The 18428-nt window shown below is 24.5% G+C and overlaps 2 protein-coding genes across 3 annotated transcripts; both read right to left on the bottom strand.

Moving 5' to 3' along the window:
- Nucleotides 1–521: 521 nt before the first annotated feature.
- On the bottom strand, nt 522–12572 carry LOC145972069 (uncharacterized). 2 transcript variants are annotated; one of them, XM_083100290.1, is made up of 8 exons: nt 12316–12572; nt 11753–11800; nt 11204–11272; nt 10369–10523; nt 2905–3116; nt 2424–2584; nt 1471–1679; nt 522–743 (listed from the first exon to the last, which is right to left on the bottom strand). In XM_083100290.1, the coding sequence occupies exons 5-8, from the start codon at nt 2957–2959 to the stop codon at nt 641–643; spliced, it is 528 nt and encodes a 175-aa protein (XP_082956416.1). In that variant the 5' UTR covers nt 2960–3116; nt 10369–10523; nt 11204–11272; nt 11753–11800; nt 12316–12572; the 3' UTR covers nt 522–640. The 2 variants fall into 2 exon arrangements, with proteins under 2 accessions (XP_082956416.1, XP_082956417.1); XM_083100291.1 differs by lacking the exon at nt 11753–11800.
- Nucleotides 12573–14808: 2236 nt separating this feature from the next.
- LOC145972414 (uncharacterized) lies at nt 14809–17398 on the bottom strand. Its single transcript, XM_083100994.1, has 4 exons — nt 17262–17398; nt 16713–16861; nt 15823–16031; nt 14809–15093 (listed from the first exon to the last, which is right to left on the bottom strand). The coding sequence occupies exons 1-4, from the start codon at nt 17308–17310 to the stop codon at nt 14982–14984; spliced, it is 519 nt and encodes a 172-aa protein (XP_082957120.1). The 5' UTR covers nt 17311–17398; the 3' UTR covers nt 14809–14981.
- Between the last annotated feature and the right edge of the window lie 1030 nt (nt 17399–18428).

The following is an 18428-nucleotide window of genomic DNA, read 5'->3' as shown; positions in this document are numbered from 1 at the left end:
TAAAATTTATATAAAAGGCTTACATAAAAGATTTCTTTTTGTGTTCATCACCAAAGAAATTTTTTAAATCATTTTTGTATGAGCTTATTTGCATTAATATTTCTAAGAATATAAAATTTGCACAATTTCCCCTTATTAATATTAATAACTTTATAATTTATATTACATATAATATTAGATATTATTATATCTTTATAACATATTAATATAATATATATATATATAATGTAAAATTATTTAATATATTTCATATAATATTTTATAATATAATATTATACAACATTATATCTTTGTAATATATATTATGTACATGAGCTATATTATTATCTTTATATGTTTTATAATTTTTATTAATTGTGATATAATCTATTTCTCTAATGAACAAGAAGAAATTTTGTCAATTAAATTTACATGTATTCTCCATAATATAATCTTCGTAATGTATCGTTAAAAATGTAAAATATCTTATAAAAGAGGTTTTTCTATATCATTTTTTATGTTCTTTTTTATATCTCCTTTAAATAACAGCATTACAGCTTACAAACATGCATGAATAATGAAATTTTCACTCGTTTTATTTTCTTAAACTTTATAATAATCGCATTATAACTTATAAATATACTAGAAATTTAAATTTTAGTCACTCTTGAATATTGTACTCTTCAATATTTTTAACAGTAGATGGTCTTATCAATTTCCATTCATAAGTGCTTTTGTACCATTGATGACAATGTTTATATATTCTGTAAATATATAAGTAGTAAAAAAAAAAGCAATTTATATCTTTATTATATATTTATTATATAATATAGGCTGTTTTATATTTTTCTTAAGATATTTTTGAATTTTTACAATTATATAATTTAAGTTAGAATAGTTTCCGTTTAATGAATAAAATTGCTATACCATGGCATACAAAATATCTCAATCATTCTTAGTCTAAAAAGATTATTTTTTAATTTAGATTTAATATAAATTTGTTTTAGTAAAAGTACTAAAAATAAGTAATTTGTGTTTATTAATTTATATCTTTATTGTATATCTTTATGATCAATTCTTATATTTATTATTATTAATTAATAATAATGATTTCAAATAATACATAATATAATAATCATATGTTCCTCTTAATAATTTTAAGTTTACTTTTATATAAAAGCAAATTTTAAATCAGTTAAGAGACAGAAATGCGATTATTATTCGTGTAGTTTATTTTGAAAGGAATTTTCTTAATCATTTACAATTCGGATGTAATTATTGTCTATAATTGACTTTAATCGTTTTTTAAATTTTTTTTTAAGAAAGAAAATTAATTCCGAAATTTGTCAGATAATTTACTGTTAAAATTAGATCTACTAATTTCAATTCTTTATTTTTTTAACTTTAGTTCTTCGTGAATATACTTTTAATAGTTGAAAATCAACGAATGCAAAAAAGTTAGATTAATTAATTAATCGAATGTACTCTTACCTTTTACTCCAGTCAACTATTGTAGGCACTGTCATATAAATAAACCAAAGAAATATGCCTTGATCGATGATTTTTACGATAAAGGGAAACTGGACATTTAATAGATCCAGGACTTCTAATAGCACTGAATAAATTATTAGTCCAATCGTGTAGTTTGTAAGTATCATAAGTAGTATCAGAAAAAAATAGTCACAAACTTTTAGAAGCATCTGAAAGAATTTATTCCCATCTTTATAATATTATTATATTGGTATCATATGAACACATTTAATGAAAAAATAATTCTTTAAATAAATTATTTTAATATTATTTCAAATAAAATCATCAAACGTAGAAATTATAAAACATCATAGAAATTATTTTATCATTTTATTTGTTTTTTGATATACTCTTATTTATTTTACACTGTAATTTATTTATTGAATTGTTATGATTACATCTATAAATCATTCCGTATAAGTTTTAAATTCTTTTGACTTTATCATCAAACATTTCTTCACACTTTATAATTATTATAGGCAATCTGCCCTTCTCTCTCAAAATGTGCCAAAAAGTTTAAAATCTTCATTTAAAAATATCAAAAAATTATAAACTGATCGTACATATAAATAATATTATATAAGTTCTGTTACCACGCTTTATTATTATTGTGGCATATGTTTATATATGAATTTTGACTTTAACGATTTTAGCGTTTGTCTTAAATTTAATATCGGCTTATCATTTTGTGAAAACATCTTTTTTAATTTATAAAATCTATATATATATATATATATATATATATATATATATATATGTATGTATATATATATTCATATATATATAAACATCTTTTTTAATTTATAAAATCTATATATATATATATATTAAAATAAATTTTTTTTATTTTTCTAAAAGCTAGCCCGCTATTCTCTATAATTTTTTAACGGTTATAAGATGTATTGTGACGTTACCTTTAATAATGATTTGGGTCGTCTTTCTAATGGATAGCGAGCATCACAAAATAGGCAATAAGGTATGTTTACAGTATTTGCTATCTTCTTCAGACAATAAACATGTATGACTTTATCTGCACACTTACATAGGCCCAAGAGTTCTCCTCTGTTATTCTCATCTATCATAAACAGATTTATATAGATAATACATTTTTTAATAATAATGATGAATTTTTATATAATATATATCCAATCTTTTTAATAAATAAATTAATAGATACATACTTTTATGTGTGTTTGTGTATATGTGTGTGTGTGTGTGTGTGTGTGTGTGTGTGTGCGTGTAACTCATAAAAAGCGTTACACACACGCATAAAGAACGCATAAAAATTTATAATACAAAATACATAACGCTGATTAAAAAGTTTATAATCCGCAATTATCTATCTAAAGAAAATTTATTAAACTCCGATTATTTCATAAAAATAAAACTGCGTACCTATTCTACAACACCAACAATATGACGAACTTGGTGCAATCTCTTTGTCTTCCATCGGGGGAAATATGTAAGCTTTTGTTATAATGGCGGATTAATACGTCTTATGAATTTAACTTTCCACGTTGTCACTGTATGGTTAATCTGCTGATACTGCTAACTTTGATACTGTTCTGATGATTTATTTACATTTATTCTTCTGACAACATCAGTCGCTGAAAATATTTAAGATCTTGATTCTTTAAGATTTGAAGAGAGACAGCGAGAGCGAGAGAGAGAGAGAGAGAGAGAGAGAGAGAGAGAGAGAGAAGGGAGGAGAAGAGAGATAAAAAAGAGAGAGTATTTTTTATATTCAACGAACATATCATGCTTATAGCACAATTATAATATGTTATATTCTATATAATAATTTTCATTATCTATGTACGTATATATTCTTAATTTGTATTTCTCGATTTGATCAAAAGTTTAATTTATCGAAGAGCAATTGCAAAAACATCTGATTTTTGGTCCATTTGGTGGTCCTTAAATTATAAATTCGAATTGTGATCTAATAGCTTATGTTAATGTGTGGTTAATATATTCGCTTGCCGATTTTTGATAACTTTCACAACTCTTTATATCTCTGAAACCATTCCTATGTTCAACTTGAAATTTTTCCCAGATAAATACATCATCAATATTATTTAGATCACAATGATTCGATTCGTGAGGTCCACCAAACGGGCGAAACTTGTGATTACTCTTTATATTCTCCTTATATTCATAATTTATGTTTTTTTCCGCTGTCATCCAATGATTTTTAGCGGTATTGTTGTTTTTCCAATAGAATAAATTTTCTACGAACATCAATAATACATAGATGATCGAGATGACTTCCTTGATGATTTTCTTGAGGTGATTCGATATATTGAGAGTGATATTATGTGTGTTATCATTTTAAATGAATAAAATATTCCTTATTACGTAGAAATATCTTTTATTAAATTGAAACTATTGCGCCGCAATAGTGAACCGTTTGAAAAGCTACTTGTCTGAGGTTTCTTAAATCTTTACAACTTTTCTCTTACTGCATATTGTTTCAGATTAAATATTTTTATATTGTTGCATCTTTCTATTAAATCATAATTAATTCTTCTGAAAAATTTATAATAAAATTTTTTTATTTGTTATTATTTTAAAATATTCAATTTTTGAATTTAAATATTAAGCGAAAATAATTAGTTCTTTATTAATTTAAGCAGAAATCGCATAATTGAGACGATTATATAAAAAATCAACAGCATTATTAATAAGATAATCATTAATGTCATTATAATTGGACTGCTTAAAATTGAACTTCCATTTGTAAACTGGGGTAAGGGAAATAATTTCACTGATATCGAGAGATATTCGTATCACCTGATATGTATGTGATAATAATCGTAATACATAAAGTCTCTAGTACTGAAAATCCTGAAATATTGTAAAAAAAGATCTAATGTATAATTGTTTACATTAACAATGTTATTATACCGATAGAAGTTAAATTCGTTAAAATAATGCAACTTCACATTTGCTTGTTCATTCATATGGTAGTAACGGCAAGTATTACAGATAATTCTAATTATTATGCCAATATGTGTAAAGCAAGTTGTAATTTCTGATTATTAATTCATCAGCATTAAGTCACATTATTCATCAGCATTATGTTATCATTTCTTCAACACAGAGGCAATATGAAGCATAAACAGAAGAATCCGAATTTAAGAGACAAGTGTCAATGACATGTGTTTATGATTTATGCTTGTTTCTACCAACGTCGTTTAACTTTAATCTTAGCTTAACATACTCTTCGTCTCCTTCTAACTGTTCCTTTAGAAAAAAGAATGAGTTAAACTAAGATTAATGTTAAGCGACGTTGGTAGAAACAGCCACTAGTCGTGTATCGATAAAAAGATATTTAGAGCATGTTACAGTTACATTTAAAGCGCGATAAAATAAATTGTTATGAATTGTTATAAATTGCTATTAATATGCCATTTCCATGTAAATAATCGTTATTTCCAATATTTCTATCCAAACGGAATGCATTGTAATTATCGAAACTTAGCTTCACATCTACATTGCTATTGTTTAACTATATCTCAATTAAATTAATGACGTCAACTATTTAGAGAACAAGGATAAATTACAGCGCAATAATTTAAATCGCTATAATTTAAATCTTATTATATGTACATTCTGATAAGAACCTACAGGAAAGTGAGTCAGTTTTTTAGGTCTAGAGTTATAATTGACCTCAACAATCTTTGGCACACCGTTTTTGTAACAAATAGTTTTGTTTGTCTTGCCAAAAAATTAGTATTGAACTATGATTTTTTAAGAATCTTTTTAGAATTAAACACATTTCTATTTAAATGCAATCTCTCTTCAAATCATCTTCAAATCACACTTGGACAATTTTTTCTAGTTTAATATTCAGATAATATCAAATTTCAAAATTATTAATATATGCGTTAACATATGTATACACGAAGTTTTTGTTAAGAATCGATTATTGAATTGCGAGCTACACAATTCTAGCCGTATTTCAAGGTAAACTTCGTCTAAGTTTTTCAAGTATGATATCATAATTATCACAAGAATTATAAAGATCTATTTATTGAATTGTATCGCATCTCCTTGATCATAAAGCCTGATTTCAACTGAATTTTTCAACAGAAATATGATTATAATAGATTAAATTTGACTGCATATTAAGGTTACGTATACGATCGTACACAGCCTTAGACACTCAAATTATATAAATATGTATATAATTTCTCGTTGCGACAAAAAATAAAATATATGTTTAAAGCTATATTACATAATATTATAAATTTTAATATTAATAAAACGAATCTCTCTCGACTTATAAATATCAATTGCTAGACTCAATGTATTGATTTATTAATTTGCAAATAATTTTTAATCGTGTTCCTGATACTTATAGTTTCTTATTTTTATTTGTTGATTTATTATTTATTATCTCTCTCATTAAAAATAATGATAATTTTAATTTTATAAATGAAAACAAATAGCGTAAAACGAACATTTATTTATCTTCACACACACATACTAGTATTTGATACAAACATATCTGCATAATGTAAATAGAAATACTTAAACTATGTCTACTGAATAATTATGACTATGAAAATAAAAGAATGTGTTAGCGATTCATATTTATTACAAAATTATATTTATATGTATCGCAATTATATCATGAAAATGTTACATCATCAATTACATCATTAACTATAAAATCATTATAATACACATCATTATAATATAAAAAAAAATGTATTTTTTATTATATTATTGAATATTTTATTAGTATAAATTTAACTAATAAGAGAAATGATAATATGTAGGTGCGCAAAATGTATATTTATAAAGTTTATATATAAGATGTAATTTATTTTTGTGTCTATCATCAAAAGAAATTTTATAAATCGTTTTTGTGTGATATAAATCACATTAATATTTCAAGAAATATAAAATTAGCAATTTCTTCTTATAAATATTTTGATAATATATTATACAAGGTGAGTTCAATAAAATGTTATAGCTTAATATCTTTGAAACGGCTGGATGGATTTTGTTTTTGGATTCGATTTTCTGGGTCCTTTCACTTCTTTTCAGCTTTCGCAACCGCTCCCTCGTGAGAGCACCAAACTTCGTTTTTTTTTAAATGGCACTTAAAAAAATTAACGGATTCTACGTTGCAAAAGAAGTCAGTTTTATTCGAAAAATTTTTTTTCTCATTAGTTACTGTTGTTAGATCAGGTGAACGAAGTGGCTACTGGATAAGTCCACCATATCTATCGTTGATCAAACATTTAATTCATCTCATTTAATATCTTTAGATTTCTTTTTCTGGGGATATGTAAAGGAAAAAGTATTTAGCACAGTTTCTACTACGAGAGAAAAATTAAAGGAACAAATTCGGGCTGCGCATTGATTACACCATGAATATTGTAATTATATTAAGTGTTCGCAAAACTATTGCCCAAAGACTACTAAGTGCTTCGAGGTACATAATACGCTTTTTGAACATTTATTAAAATAAATGCACTCGCTTCGGTGAATGTCTATTAGATATAAGAATCCGAAGTTCGACGCTTCGAACTCCATTTTGAATGATTGTAGTTCGGAAACTAATAATTGTAGAAAAGAATTTTTCGAATAAAAGTGCCTTCTTTTTTAACGTAGAATCTATTAATATTAGTTTTTAGGGAAGGTGCTATTTAAAAAAAAAACGGAGTTTGGTGCTTCCACCCCACGAGGCAGCGATTGCGAAAAGTGAAAATAAGTCCAAGTGAAAGAGCACATCGAACTAAGAAAATCGAAGTCAAGAATATTAAAATCCATTCAGTCACTTCAAAGGTATTAGGCTGTAATACTTTATTTGGCCCACCCTGTATACAATATTTATAAGCTATATTATAATATTTGTATGTATTATAATTTTTATTAGTTATGATACAATCTTTTTATCCATGAACAAGAAGAAATTTTGTCAATTGAATTTAAAATATGTTACATGTATTTTTAATAATATAAGCTTCTTAATATACTGTAAAAAATGTAAAATACCCTATAAAAGCGGTTTTTATCTTTTTTATAAATTAAAACGAAAATAACACATAAGAGTTACAGCGCGATAGTTGGAGCGCAGAGAAGAAAAGCGACATGAGACACACAACAGCATACTGTTTATTAATTGTAAAAAAGCGCGGAATCTGATCTGCTGCGATTTCGCACAGCACAATTATAGTACAATATATTTGATGGATTGTTGGAAGTAACGCGCTTACTAGACCTCCGCGGGATGCAATTTAGCGTCACCTGCGCGTCGAAACTCGAGAAACAAATTCGTATAATGTAACGCGTCGTAATTTGTATATATTGTTAATATTGCGCTGAGGAAGGATCAAAAGATGATCCGAAACTTTCGCCTTTTTTTATTATTGTAATATGAGTTTGTGATATTGGAAAAAAGAACTGTTATTTCTTCTATGCGCTCCAACTACCGTGCTTTGGCTCTTATGTACCATTTTCGTTTTAATTTTTAATTATTTGAGCCAAATTTCTAATTATTATTTTTTTTATTATCGTTTTCTTCTATATCTGCTTTAAACAACAGCGTTATAGCTTACAAATATACAGAATAATGAAATCTTCACTCTCTTGTCTTACTTTCTTAAATGTTGTAATAACCGTATTACATAGCTTATAAATATAAAAGAAAATTTATATTCTATGTAATATTATATATTACATTATATATTATTATATCTTTATAATATAACATAATATTTTATATAACATATTAATATAATATATATAATGTAATTATATAATATTATATAATATATTTTATAATATAATATTACACAATATTATATTATTGTTATATATATTATATACATTATTTATAAGCTATATTATGATTTTTATATGTATTATAATTTTTATTAATTGTGATATAATCTTTTTATCCACATGAACAAGAAGTAATTTTGTCAATTAAATTTACATGTGTTACATGTATTGTCCATAAAATAAGCTTCTTAATGTTAAAAATCGTTAAAAATGTAAAATATCTTATAAAAGAGGTTTTTCTATATCTTTTTTATGTTTTTTTCTATACCTGCTTTAAACAACAGCTTACAAATATGCAGAATAATGAAATTTCCACTCGTCTTACTATCTTAAATGTTATAATAACCGTACTATAACTTGCAAATATACAAGAAAATTAAATTTTAGTCACTCTTAAATATTTTCAATGTTAACATTATATCGTTTTATCAATTTCCATTCAGTGCTATTGTACCATTGATCATAAAGTTGATATATTCTGTAAATAGATAAGAAATAAAAAAAGCTGTTTATATCGTTATATTTATTATATAATACATGCAGTTTTATATTTCTATTAAAACATTTTAGTATTTTTACAATTATAATTTAAATTAGAATAATTTCCGTTTAATGAATAAAATTATTTTACCATGACATATAAAATATCTCAATCATCCTTAGTCTAAAGATTCTTTTTTAATTTAGATTTGATATGAATTTGTTTTAGTAAAAATACCAAATTAAGTTATTTTTGTTTATTATTTTATATCTTTATTGTGTACTTTATAATCAACTCTTATATTGATTATACATTGATATTTATTATATTGATTATATATTGATTATTATTAATTAATAATAATTATTTCAAATACTAAATAATATAATAATCATATTTTCTTTCCAATTAATTTTAAGTTTATTTTTACATAAAAAAATTTTAAATTAATTAAAAAAGAGGAATATGATTATTATCCGTGAGATTTATTTTGAAAGGAGTTTTCTTAATCATTTATTTAATTCGAACGTAATGATTGACTATAATTGATTTTAATTAATTGTTTTGTTAAGAAAAAATTGATTCCAAAGTTTGTCAGATAATTTATTGTTAAAATTAGATTTATTAACTTTAGTTCTTTATTTAACTTCAGTTTTTCGTGAATATGCTCTTTATAATTAAACGAATGTAAAAAGGCAGAATAATTAATTATTCGAATGTACTCTTACCTTCTACTCCAGTCAATTATTTTACGCACTGTCATATAAATTAAGAAAAGAAATATGCTTAACATGATTATTTTAACAATAATGGATATCAGATTCCAGACATCAAGTGACAGTATTGCATAAACTATTAAACTACTTATGAAGTTTACAAATATCGAAAATAATATCATAGAAACAGGTGCATAAACTTTTTGAAGCATCTGAAAAAATTTATTCCTATCTCTGTAATATTATTATATTAGTATCATAAGCATATATTATATGAAAAATTAATATAATTCTTTTAATAAATTATTGTAATAATTTTATAACTGAAATTATAAAATATATAGAAATTACAAGACAACTTTAAAGTTTTATCATTTTATTTGTTTGTTGATATGTTCTTATTAATTTTACACTATAATTTATATATTTAATTGTTATTATTACATCTATAAATCATTCCGTGTACGTTTTAAATTCTTTTAAATTTGTCATCGAATATTTGTTCACACTTTAATTATTTATAGTCAGTTTGCCTTTCAAAATATGCCACAAATTTGAAATCTTAATTTAAAAATATTAAAAAAGTTATAAACTGATCGTATATATAAATAATATAATATAAGTTCTGTTACCAAGCTTTATTATTATTGTGGCATATGTGTATACATATATGAATTTTGACTTTAACGATTTTAGCGTTTGTCTTAAATTTTATATCTGCTTATTATTTTGAAAAAACATCTTTTTTAAGTTGTAAAATCTATATATATGTTACAATAGAAAGGTTTTTTACTTTTCTATAAGCTTAGCTTGCTATTTTCCACAATTTTTTAACGGTTATAAAATCTTTTATGACCTTACCTTTAATAATGATTTTGACTGTATTTCTAATGGATACTGAGCACCACAACGTGGACAATCCAGCAAGTTTCGAGTATTTGCTAATAACTCTAGACAATGAACGTGTATGAATTTATTTGCACATGTACATGGGCGTATGAGATTTCCCTTCGAATCTATTATAAACAGATTTACATATATAATACATTTTTTAAATAATAATGTTGAATTCATATGGAACATATTATACAGGGTGTCCCGAAACTAACGCTTGATATTTTAAAGGCAGATTCTCTGGCCAATTTAAAAACTATTTTTCCTCAGCGAAAATGTCGCGGCACTAATAGTTTTCGAGTTATAAACGATTGAAAATAAAGGGTTTTTTGCAAACTAAGGCTTATGGGAATAAAATATTAATAAAGTCACATTCTTTAGTTAATTTTAGGTAGACTTTACTTTAATAGAATTTTAATTTAAGGCTTAGTTAGAAAGATACATGATGACAAAAATTGGGAATATGCAAAAAATAATGATCTCCCTCGACATTTTCGCTGAGGAAAAATCATTTTTAAATTGGCCAGAGAATCTGCCTTTAAAATATCAAGCGTTAGTTTCGGGACACCCTGTATTGGTATATAATCCTTTTTAGTAAATTGATTATATTAGATACTTGTGTGTGTGTGTACGTGTGTGTGTGTGTGTGTGTGTGTGTGTGTATGTATGTGTGTGTACGCATCAAAAAGTTTATAATACGAAATACATAACACAAATTTTAAAAGTTTTATTCCGCAAATATCTTTATAAAGAAAATGTATTATATTCTGATTATTTCATAAAAGTATATAAAATTACATACTTTTTTTATAATTCCAGCATAACAACGTATTCTGTAATTCCATCAATCTTGATAAGATCCGTGCATTTTCTGTAGAAGAAATACCAGAGAGTTCAAATTTATTCATTTTTATAATTATACTATAAATTTATTAATCAATAAAATTTTGTTATATAAATTTTTGTTGTAATAACGGATTAATATCATCTATATGTTTTGTGAATTTTACTCTCAACGTCACTGTATGGTTAATCTATTAATACTGCTATCTTCAATACTGTTTTGATGATATATTTACATTTACTTTTTTAACAACAACAGTCGCTTAAAATATTTAAGACCTTGAAATTTTTAAGACCTTGAAATTTTAAGATTCAAGAGGGAGAGAAAGGAAGAGAGAAAGAGAGAGAGAGTAAGAGAGAGAGAGAGAGAGAGAGAGAGAGAGAGAGAGAGAGAGAGAGAGAGAGAGAGAGAGAGAGAGAGAGAGAGAGGAAAGGAGGAAGGGAGAGAGAGGGAGTATTTCGAAGATTTATTAAACTTTGATTATTTCATAAAAATAAAACTACGTACTTTCTTCACAATGCCAACATGATGGCGTATCCTCCGATCTTAGTTCATCTGTCAAAGAAAGATCAGAGAGTTCAAAATCACTCATTTTTAATTATATTATTAATTTATCGAGCAATAAAGTTTGTTATGTAAATTTTTGTTGTAATAACGGATAAATATCTGAAAGTTTTATGAATTTTACTCTCCACGTTGTCACTGTATGATTAATCTCTTGAATAATGAGCAGTAATCTACTGCTATCTTCGATATTGTTCTGATTTATTTACATTTATTCCTCTAACAACAACAGTCATTGAAAATACTTAAGACCTTGAGATTTTAAGATTTGAGAGTGAGAGAGTGGAGGGGGAAGGAAGAAGGAAGGGAAGAAAGAAGGAAGATAGAGGGAATATTTTTAAAATTTAATGAACATATGATCATGCTTACAACATAATTATAATATGTTATAATCTGTAGAGAATAATTTCGATTATCTATACACATTTAATATTAATTTGCGTTTTTTATTTATTTATTCAGAGGTTAAATTTATAAAATTTATATTCTCCTTATTCATAATTTACATTTCTTTCCGCTTCGATCAAATGATTCTTAGCGATATTGTTGTTTTTCCAATAGGATTAATTTTCTACGAACATCAAAAATATGATACATGAGATGATCGGGATGACTTCCTTGATGATTTTCTTGAGATGATTCGATATATTGAGAGTGATATTATGTGTATTATCTTTCTAAATGAATAAAATATTCTTTGTTACGTTGAAATATCTTTTATTAAACTGAACATTTCCGTCGAACGCGTCCGGACAGCTCGACGGCTGTTCTTCGACTCAGTTGACTATCGTTGTTTATCAACATTCTTCTTGTCAACGGGATCCGGACAACGACAGGGCCGTAACGATTCGGGCGCGCGCGTAACACTATATATAAAAATCAAAGTAATTGATAGTATTATCTTTTCGCAAGTTTTAGCAAGTTATATGCAATTAGAAAATATAGAATAAAGATGAGTGAAATCAAAACTTGCATACTTAAATTAACGCGTTCATTATTTCGTATATATACAACAATCTATAATCTTCTTAGAAAAATTTAATAATCTTAAATTTCAATAATATTATAGTCTCATTTCAATTGTAATTGTCATCTCAAGAATATGTAATTATTTAATTCAACTTTAAGTAAATTATAATTTTTGATGTAAGAGTGTTATTTTCTATCTGACATTGTCTCCTTTCCAATCAAGAAAATTAAATCTTAAAAATCGTAAGAATATATTTGTTTTGATTTAATATAAAATGACTTCATTCAAACAAGTTTTCTTTAATGCGGTATAATTTTATTTCAAGATTTCCGTGTTAAAACTAAAGATATTTTCAAAACAAAAATGTCCTTTTTTTCCATGTAGATTTCTGTGTTCAGCTAAATATTAATAACCTTTTCAAATATTATTAATTTCTGTGTTCAGCTAAATATTAATAATCTTTTCAAATATTGTTAAAGATTGTATGAAATATTTAAAAAATGTAAACGGAGATGATATCTACTAATGAATATCTATGTCTACTAATAAATTTATTTGCAGATCATTATTCGAAGGAATTTCATGCATTTAATAGGAGGATTCATCGTATGTATTATATTGGTTTAAAATATCATAATTTCCCATCCAATATATTTTAATTAGTTTATACTTTGCCAAAAATTTGTGTCACAAAATTTATAATAACAATATCATTTTAAAGTAAACTTCATCCGAATTTTTCAAATATAATGTTATAATTATCAAAAGAATATATTAAAGATCAATTTATTGAATTGTATTGCATCTCCGTGGCCATAAAGCCGGATTTTAACTGAATTTTTTAAAATATGATTATAACAGATTAAATTAGACTGTATATTAACGCAACGTATACGATTGTACATAGCTTTAGACACTTAAATTATGCATATAAATGTATATAATTTTGTTGCAACAAAAATAAAATATATAAGACTATATTATACAATATTTTATAAATTTTAATATTAATAAAACGAATCTCTCTCAATTTATAAATGTTAATTACTAGATTTAATGTATTGATTTATTAACTTGCAAATAATTTTTAATCGTGTTTCTGATGCTTAGTGTTTCTTATTTTTATTTGTTGATTTATTATACATTCTCTCTTATTAAAAAAGATGATAAATTTAATTCTATAAATGAAAACAAATAGGGAAAAACTAATACATTTATTTATTTTCACATACACATACTAGCATTTGATAAAAACATATCTGCATCATGTAATACAAATAGAAATACTTTTAAGATATGTCAACTGAATAATTATGTGACTATAAAAATTGAATATAAAAATAAAAGAATGAGCGATTTATTTCTTTACAATGTTATATGTATCGTAATTATATTAAGAAAACATTATATCATCAATACATTATACATATTAACATAAAAAACGTTTTTTAATATTTTATTAGTATAGATTTAATTAATAAAAGGAATAATAATATGTAGATGCGCAAAATCTATATTTATAAAATTTATATAAAAGGTTTACATAAAAGATTTCTTTTTTTGTCCATCATCAAAGAAATTTTATAAATCATTTTTGTATGAGATGATTTCCATTAATATTTCAAAGAATATAAAATAAGTACAATTTCCCCTTATTAATATTAATAACTTTATAATTTATATTACATATAATATTAGATATTATTATATCTTTATAACATATTAATATAATATATATATGTATATATATATATATATATATATATATATATATATAATGTAATATTATTTAATATATTATATAATATATTTTATAATATAATATTATATAACATTACATCTTTGTAATATATATTATATACATTATTTATGAGCTATATTATTATCTTTATAGGTATTATAATTTTTATTAATTGTGATATAATCTATTTATCCATGAATAAGATGAAATTTTGTCTATTATATTTATATGTGTTACACGTATTTTTCATAATATAAACTTCTTAATGTTTCGTCAAAATTGTAAAATATCTTATAAAAGCGACTCTTTTATATCTCTTTTAATGTTTTTGTTCTATATCTCCTTTAAATAATAGCATTATAGCTTACAAACATGCAAAATAATGAAATTTTCACCCGTCTTACTTTCTTAAATATTATAATCATCGAATTATAACTGATAAATATACTAGAAAATTAAATTTAAATCTCTTCAATATTGTACTCTTCAATATTGTTGTCAGTAGATGGTCTATCATTTATTAATTTCCATTCATAAGTGCTTCGGTTCCATTGATGATAAAGTTCATATATTCTGTAAATAAATAAGAAGTAAAAAAAAAGCAATTTATATCTCTATATTATATTTATTATATAATATATGCTGTTTTATATTTTTATTAAGATATTTTAGTATTTTTACAATTATATAATTTAAATTAGAATAGTTTCCGTTTAATGAATAAAATGCTGTACTATGGCATACAAAGTATCTCAATCATCCTTAGTCTAAAAAGATTATTTTTTAATTTAGATTTAATATAAATTTGTTTTAGTAAAAGTACCAAATTAAGTCATTTGTGTTTATTAATTTATATCTTTATTGTACATTTTTATGATCAATTCTTATATTTATTATTATTAATTAATAATAATGGTTTCAAATAATACATAATATAATAATCATATGTTCCTATTAATAATTTTAAGTTTACTTTTATATAAAAGCAAATTTTAAATCAGTTAAGAGAGAGAAATGTGATTATTATTCGTGTAGTTTATTTTGAAAGGAATTTTCTTAATCATTTACAATTCGGATGTAATTATTGGCTATAATTGACTTTAATTGATATTTCAATTATATCTTTTTTTTTAAGAAAAAAAATTAATTCCGAAATTTGTCGGAAAAATAATTTATTGTTAAAATTAGATTTATTAACTTTAGTTCTTTATTTAACTTTAGTTCTTCGCGAATATCCTTTTAATAATTGAAAATCTCCAAATGTAAATGTTAGAATAATTTATTAATCGAATGTACTCTTACCTTTTACTCCAGTTAACTATTGGAGGCACTATTATATAAGCTTTCCAAAGAAATATGCCTGGGCCGATGATTTTTACGATAAAGGGAAATTGGATATTTAATAGATCCAGGACTTTTAATAGCACTGAATAAACTATTAGTCCAATTATGCAGGTCATAAATATCGTAATTACTATCCCGAATATAAATTTCCAAACTTCCAAAAGTATCTGAAACAATTTATTCCCATCTTTGTGATATTATTATATTGGTATCATATGAACACATTTAATGAAAAAATAATAATTCTTTAAATAAATTATTTTAATATTATTATAATTAGAATCATCAAACGTAGAAATTGTAAAACCTCATAGAAATTATTTTATCATTTTATTTGTTTTTGATATACTCTTATTTATTTTACACTGTAATTTATTTATTGAATTGTTATGATTACATCTATAAATCATTCCGTTTAAGTTTTAAATTTTTTTGACTTTATCATCAAACATTTCTTCACTTTATATTATAGACAGTCTGCCCTTCAAAATATGCCAAAAGTTTAAAATCTTCATTTAAAAATATCAAAAAATTATAAACTGATCGTATATATAAATAATATAATGTAAGTTCTGTTACCAAGCTTTATTATTATTGTGGCATATGTTTATATATGAATTTTGATTTTAACGATTTTAGTGTTTGTCTTAAATTTAATATCTGCTTATTATTTTGAAAAAACATATTTTTTAAGTTGTAAAATCTATCTATCTATATATATATATATATATATATATATATATATATATATATATATATATATATATAAAACTTTTTTTATTTTTTTAAAAGCTAGCTCGCTATTTTCTACAATTTTTTAACGGTTATAAGATCTTTTGTGACGTTACCTCTGGTTCGGGCCGTATTTCTAATGGATAGCCATATTTACAAAATGGGCAATAAAGTGTGTCTTTAGTATTTGCTATCATCTTCAGACAATAATCATGTAGGAATTTATCTTTACATTTACATTGGGGTTTGAGATTTCTCGGCACATCTATCATAAACAGATTTATATACATAATATTTTTACACACACTTTTTTTAAATAATAATGTTAAATTTATATAATATATATTCAATCTTTGTAAAAAATAAATTATGTAGATACATATTTTTATGTGTGTTTATGTATATATATATATATATATATATATATATATATATATATATATGTGTGTGTGTGTGTGTGTGTGTGTGTGTGTGTGTGTGTGTGTGTGTGTGTGTGTGTGTGTGTGTGTGTGTGTGTGTGTGTGTGTGTGTGTGTGTGTGTGACGCATAAAAAGGTTTATAATACAAAATACATAACGCTAATTTAAAAAATTTATACTCCGCAATTATCTTTATAAAGAAATTTTAATAAACTCCGATTATTTCATAAAAATAAAACTGCGTACCTATTTTACAATGCCAACATGATGGCGATCTTCGTGCGATCTGTTCCATGGGGGAAATATGTAAGCTTTTGCTATAATAGCGGATGAATACGTCTTACGAATTTAACTTTTCACGTTGTCACTGTATGGTTAATCTCTTGATACTGCTAACTTGGATACTGTTCTGATGATTTATTTACATTTATTCTTCTGACAACAACAGTCGCTGAAAATATTTAAGACCTTGAGACTTTAAGATTTGAACGAGAAACAGCGAGAGCGAGAGCGAGAGAGAGAGAGAGAGAGAGAGAGAGAGAGAGAGGGGGGGGGAGAAAGAAAGAAGAGAGAGAAAGAGTATTTTTTATATTCAACGAACATTTCATGCTTATAGCACAATTATAATATGTTATATTCTATATAATAATTTTCATTATCTATGTACGTATATTCTTAATTTGTATTTCTCGATTTGATCAAAAGTTTAATTTATCAAATAGCAATTGCAAAAACATCTGTTTTTTGACCCATTTGGTGGACCTTAAATCCAGTTGTGATCTAATGATAGCTAAGGATAATACATATATAGATTCGCTTGCCGATTTTGATAATTTTGACAACTCTTCATATATCTCTAAAATCATTCCTTTGTTCAACTTGAAATTTTTCCTAGATAAATACATCATCATCAGCTATTATTTTGATCACAATGATTCGATTCATGACATCCACCAAACAGGCGAAACTTGTGATTACTCTTTATATTCTCCTTATATTCATAATTTACTTTTTTTCTGCTTTCCTCCAATGATTTTTAGCGATAATGTTGTTTTTCTAATAGGAAAATATAAATTTTCTACGAACATCAAGAATATTCATCAAAAATACATGAGATGGTCAGGATGACTTCCTTGATTTTCTTGAGACGATTCGATATTTCGAGTGTACTATTATGTGTGTTACTTTTATGGATGAATAAAATATTCCTTATTAGGATGAAATATCCTTCATTAGGTTGAAACCATTATGCTGCGGTAATTCGAAAGTAATCCGTTGAAAAGCTATTTACTGTGTGTGTGTGTGTGTGTGTGTGTGTGTGTGTGTGTGTGTGTGTGTGTATGTGAGGTTTCTTAAATCTTTACAACTTTTCCCTCATCGCATATTGCTTTAGATGAAACATTTTTATATTGT

This window comes from Camponotus vicinus, unplaced genomic scaffold, assembly GCF_025532165.1.
Source record: "Camponotus vicinus isolate PSW18456_S1 unplaced genomic scaffold, iyCamVici1.0 SCAF_5, whole genome shotgun sequence".
Taxonomy (NCBI): Eukaryota; Metazoa; Arthropoda; class Insecta; order Hymenoptera; family Formicidae; genus Camponotus; species Camponotus vicinus.
Note: the sequence above shows the minus strand (reverse complement) of the source record. Positions and strands in the feature narration are given on the sequence as shown.

Coding starts and splice junctions, on each gene's coding strand:
- LOC145972069 (XM_083100290.1), bottom strand. CDS start 2,959: ATGGAAGACAAAGAGATTGCACCAAGTTCGTCATATTGTTGGTGTTGT. Junction 2,585..2,904: donor TTGTTGGTGTTGTAGAATAG/GTACGCAGTTTT, acceptor TGTTTATGATAG/ATGAGAATAACAGAGGAGAA. Junction 1,680..2,423: donor GACCCAAATCATTATTAAAG/GTAACGTCACAA, acceptor AAATTCTTTCAG/ATGCTTCTAAAAGTTTGTGA.
- LOC145972414 (XM_083100994.1), bottom strand. CDS start 17,310: ATGGAACAGATCGCACGAAGATCGCCATCATGTTGGCATTGTAAAATA. Junction 16,032..16,712: donor AAATACGGCCCGAACCAGAG/GTAACGTCACAA, acceptor AAATTGTTTCAG/ATACTTTTGGAAGTTTGGAA. Junction 15,094..15,822: donor ATAGTTAACTGGAGTAAAAG/GTAAGAGTACAT, acceptor ATTTATTTACAG/AATATATGAACTTTATCATC.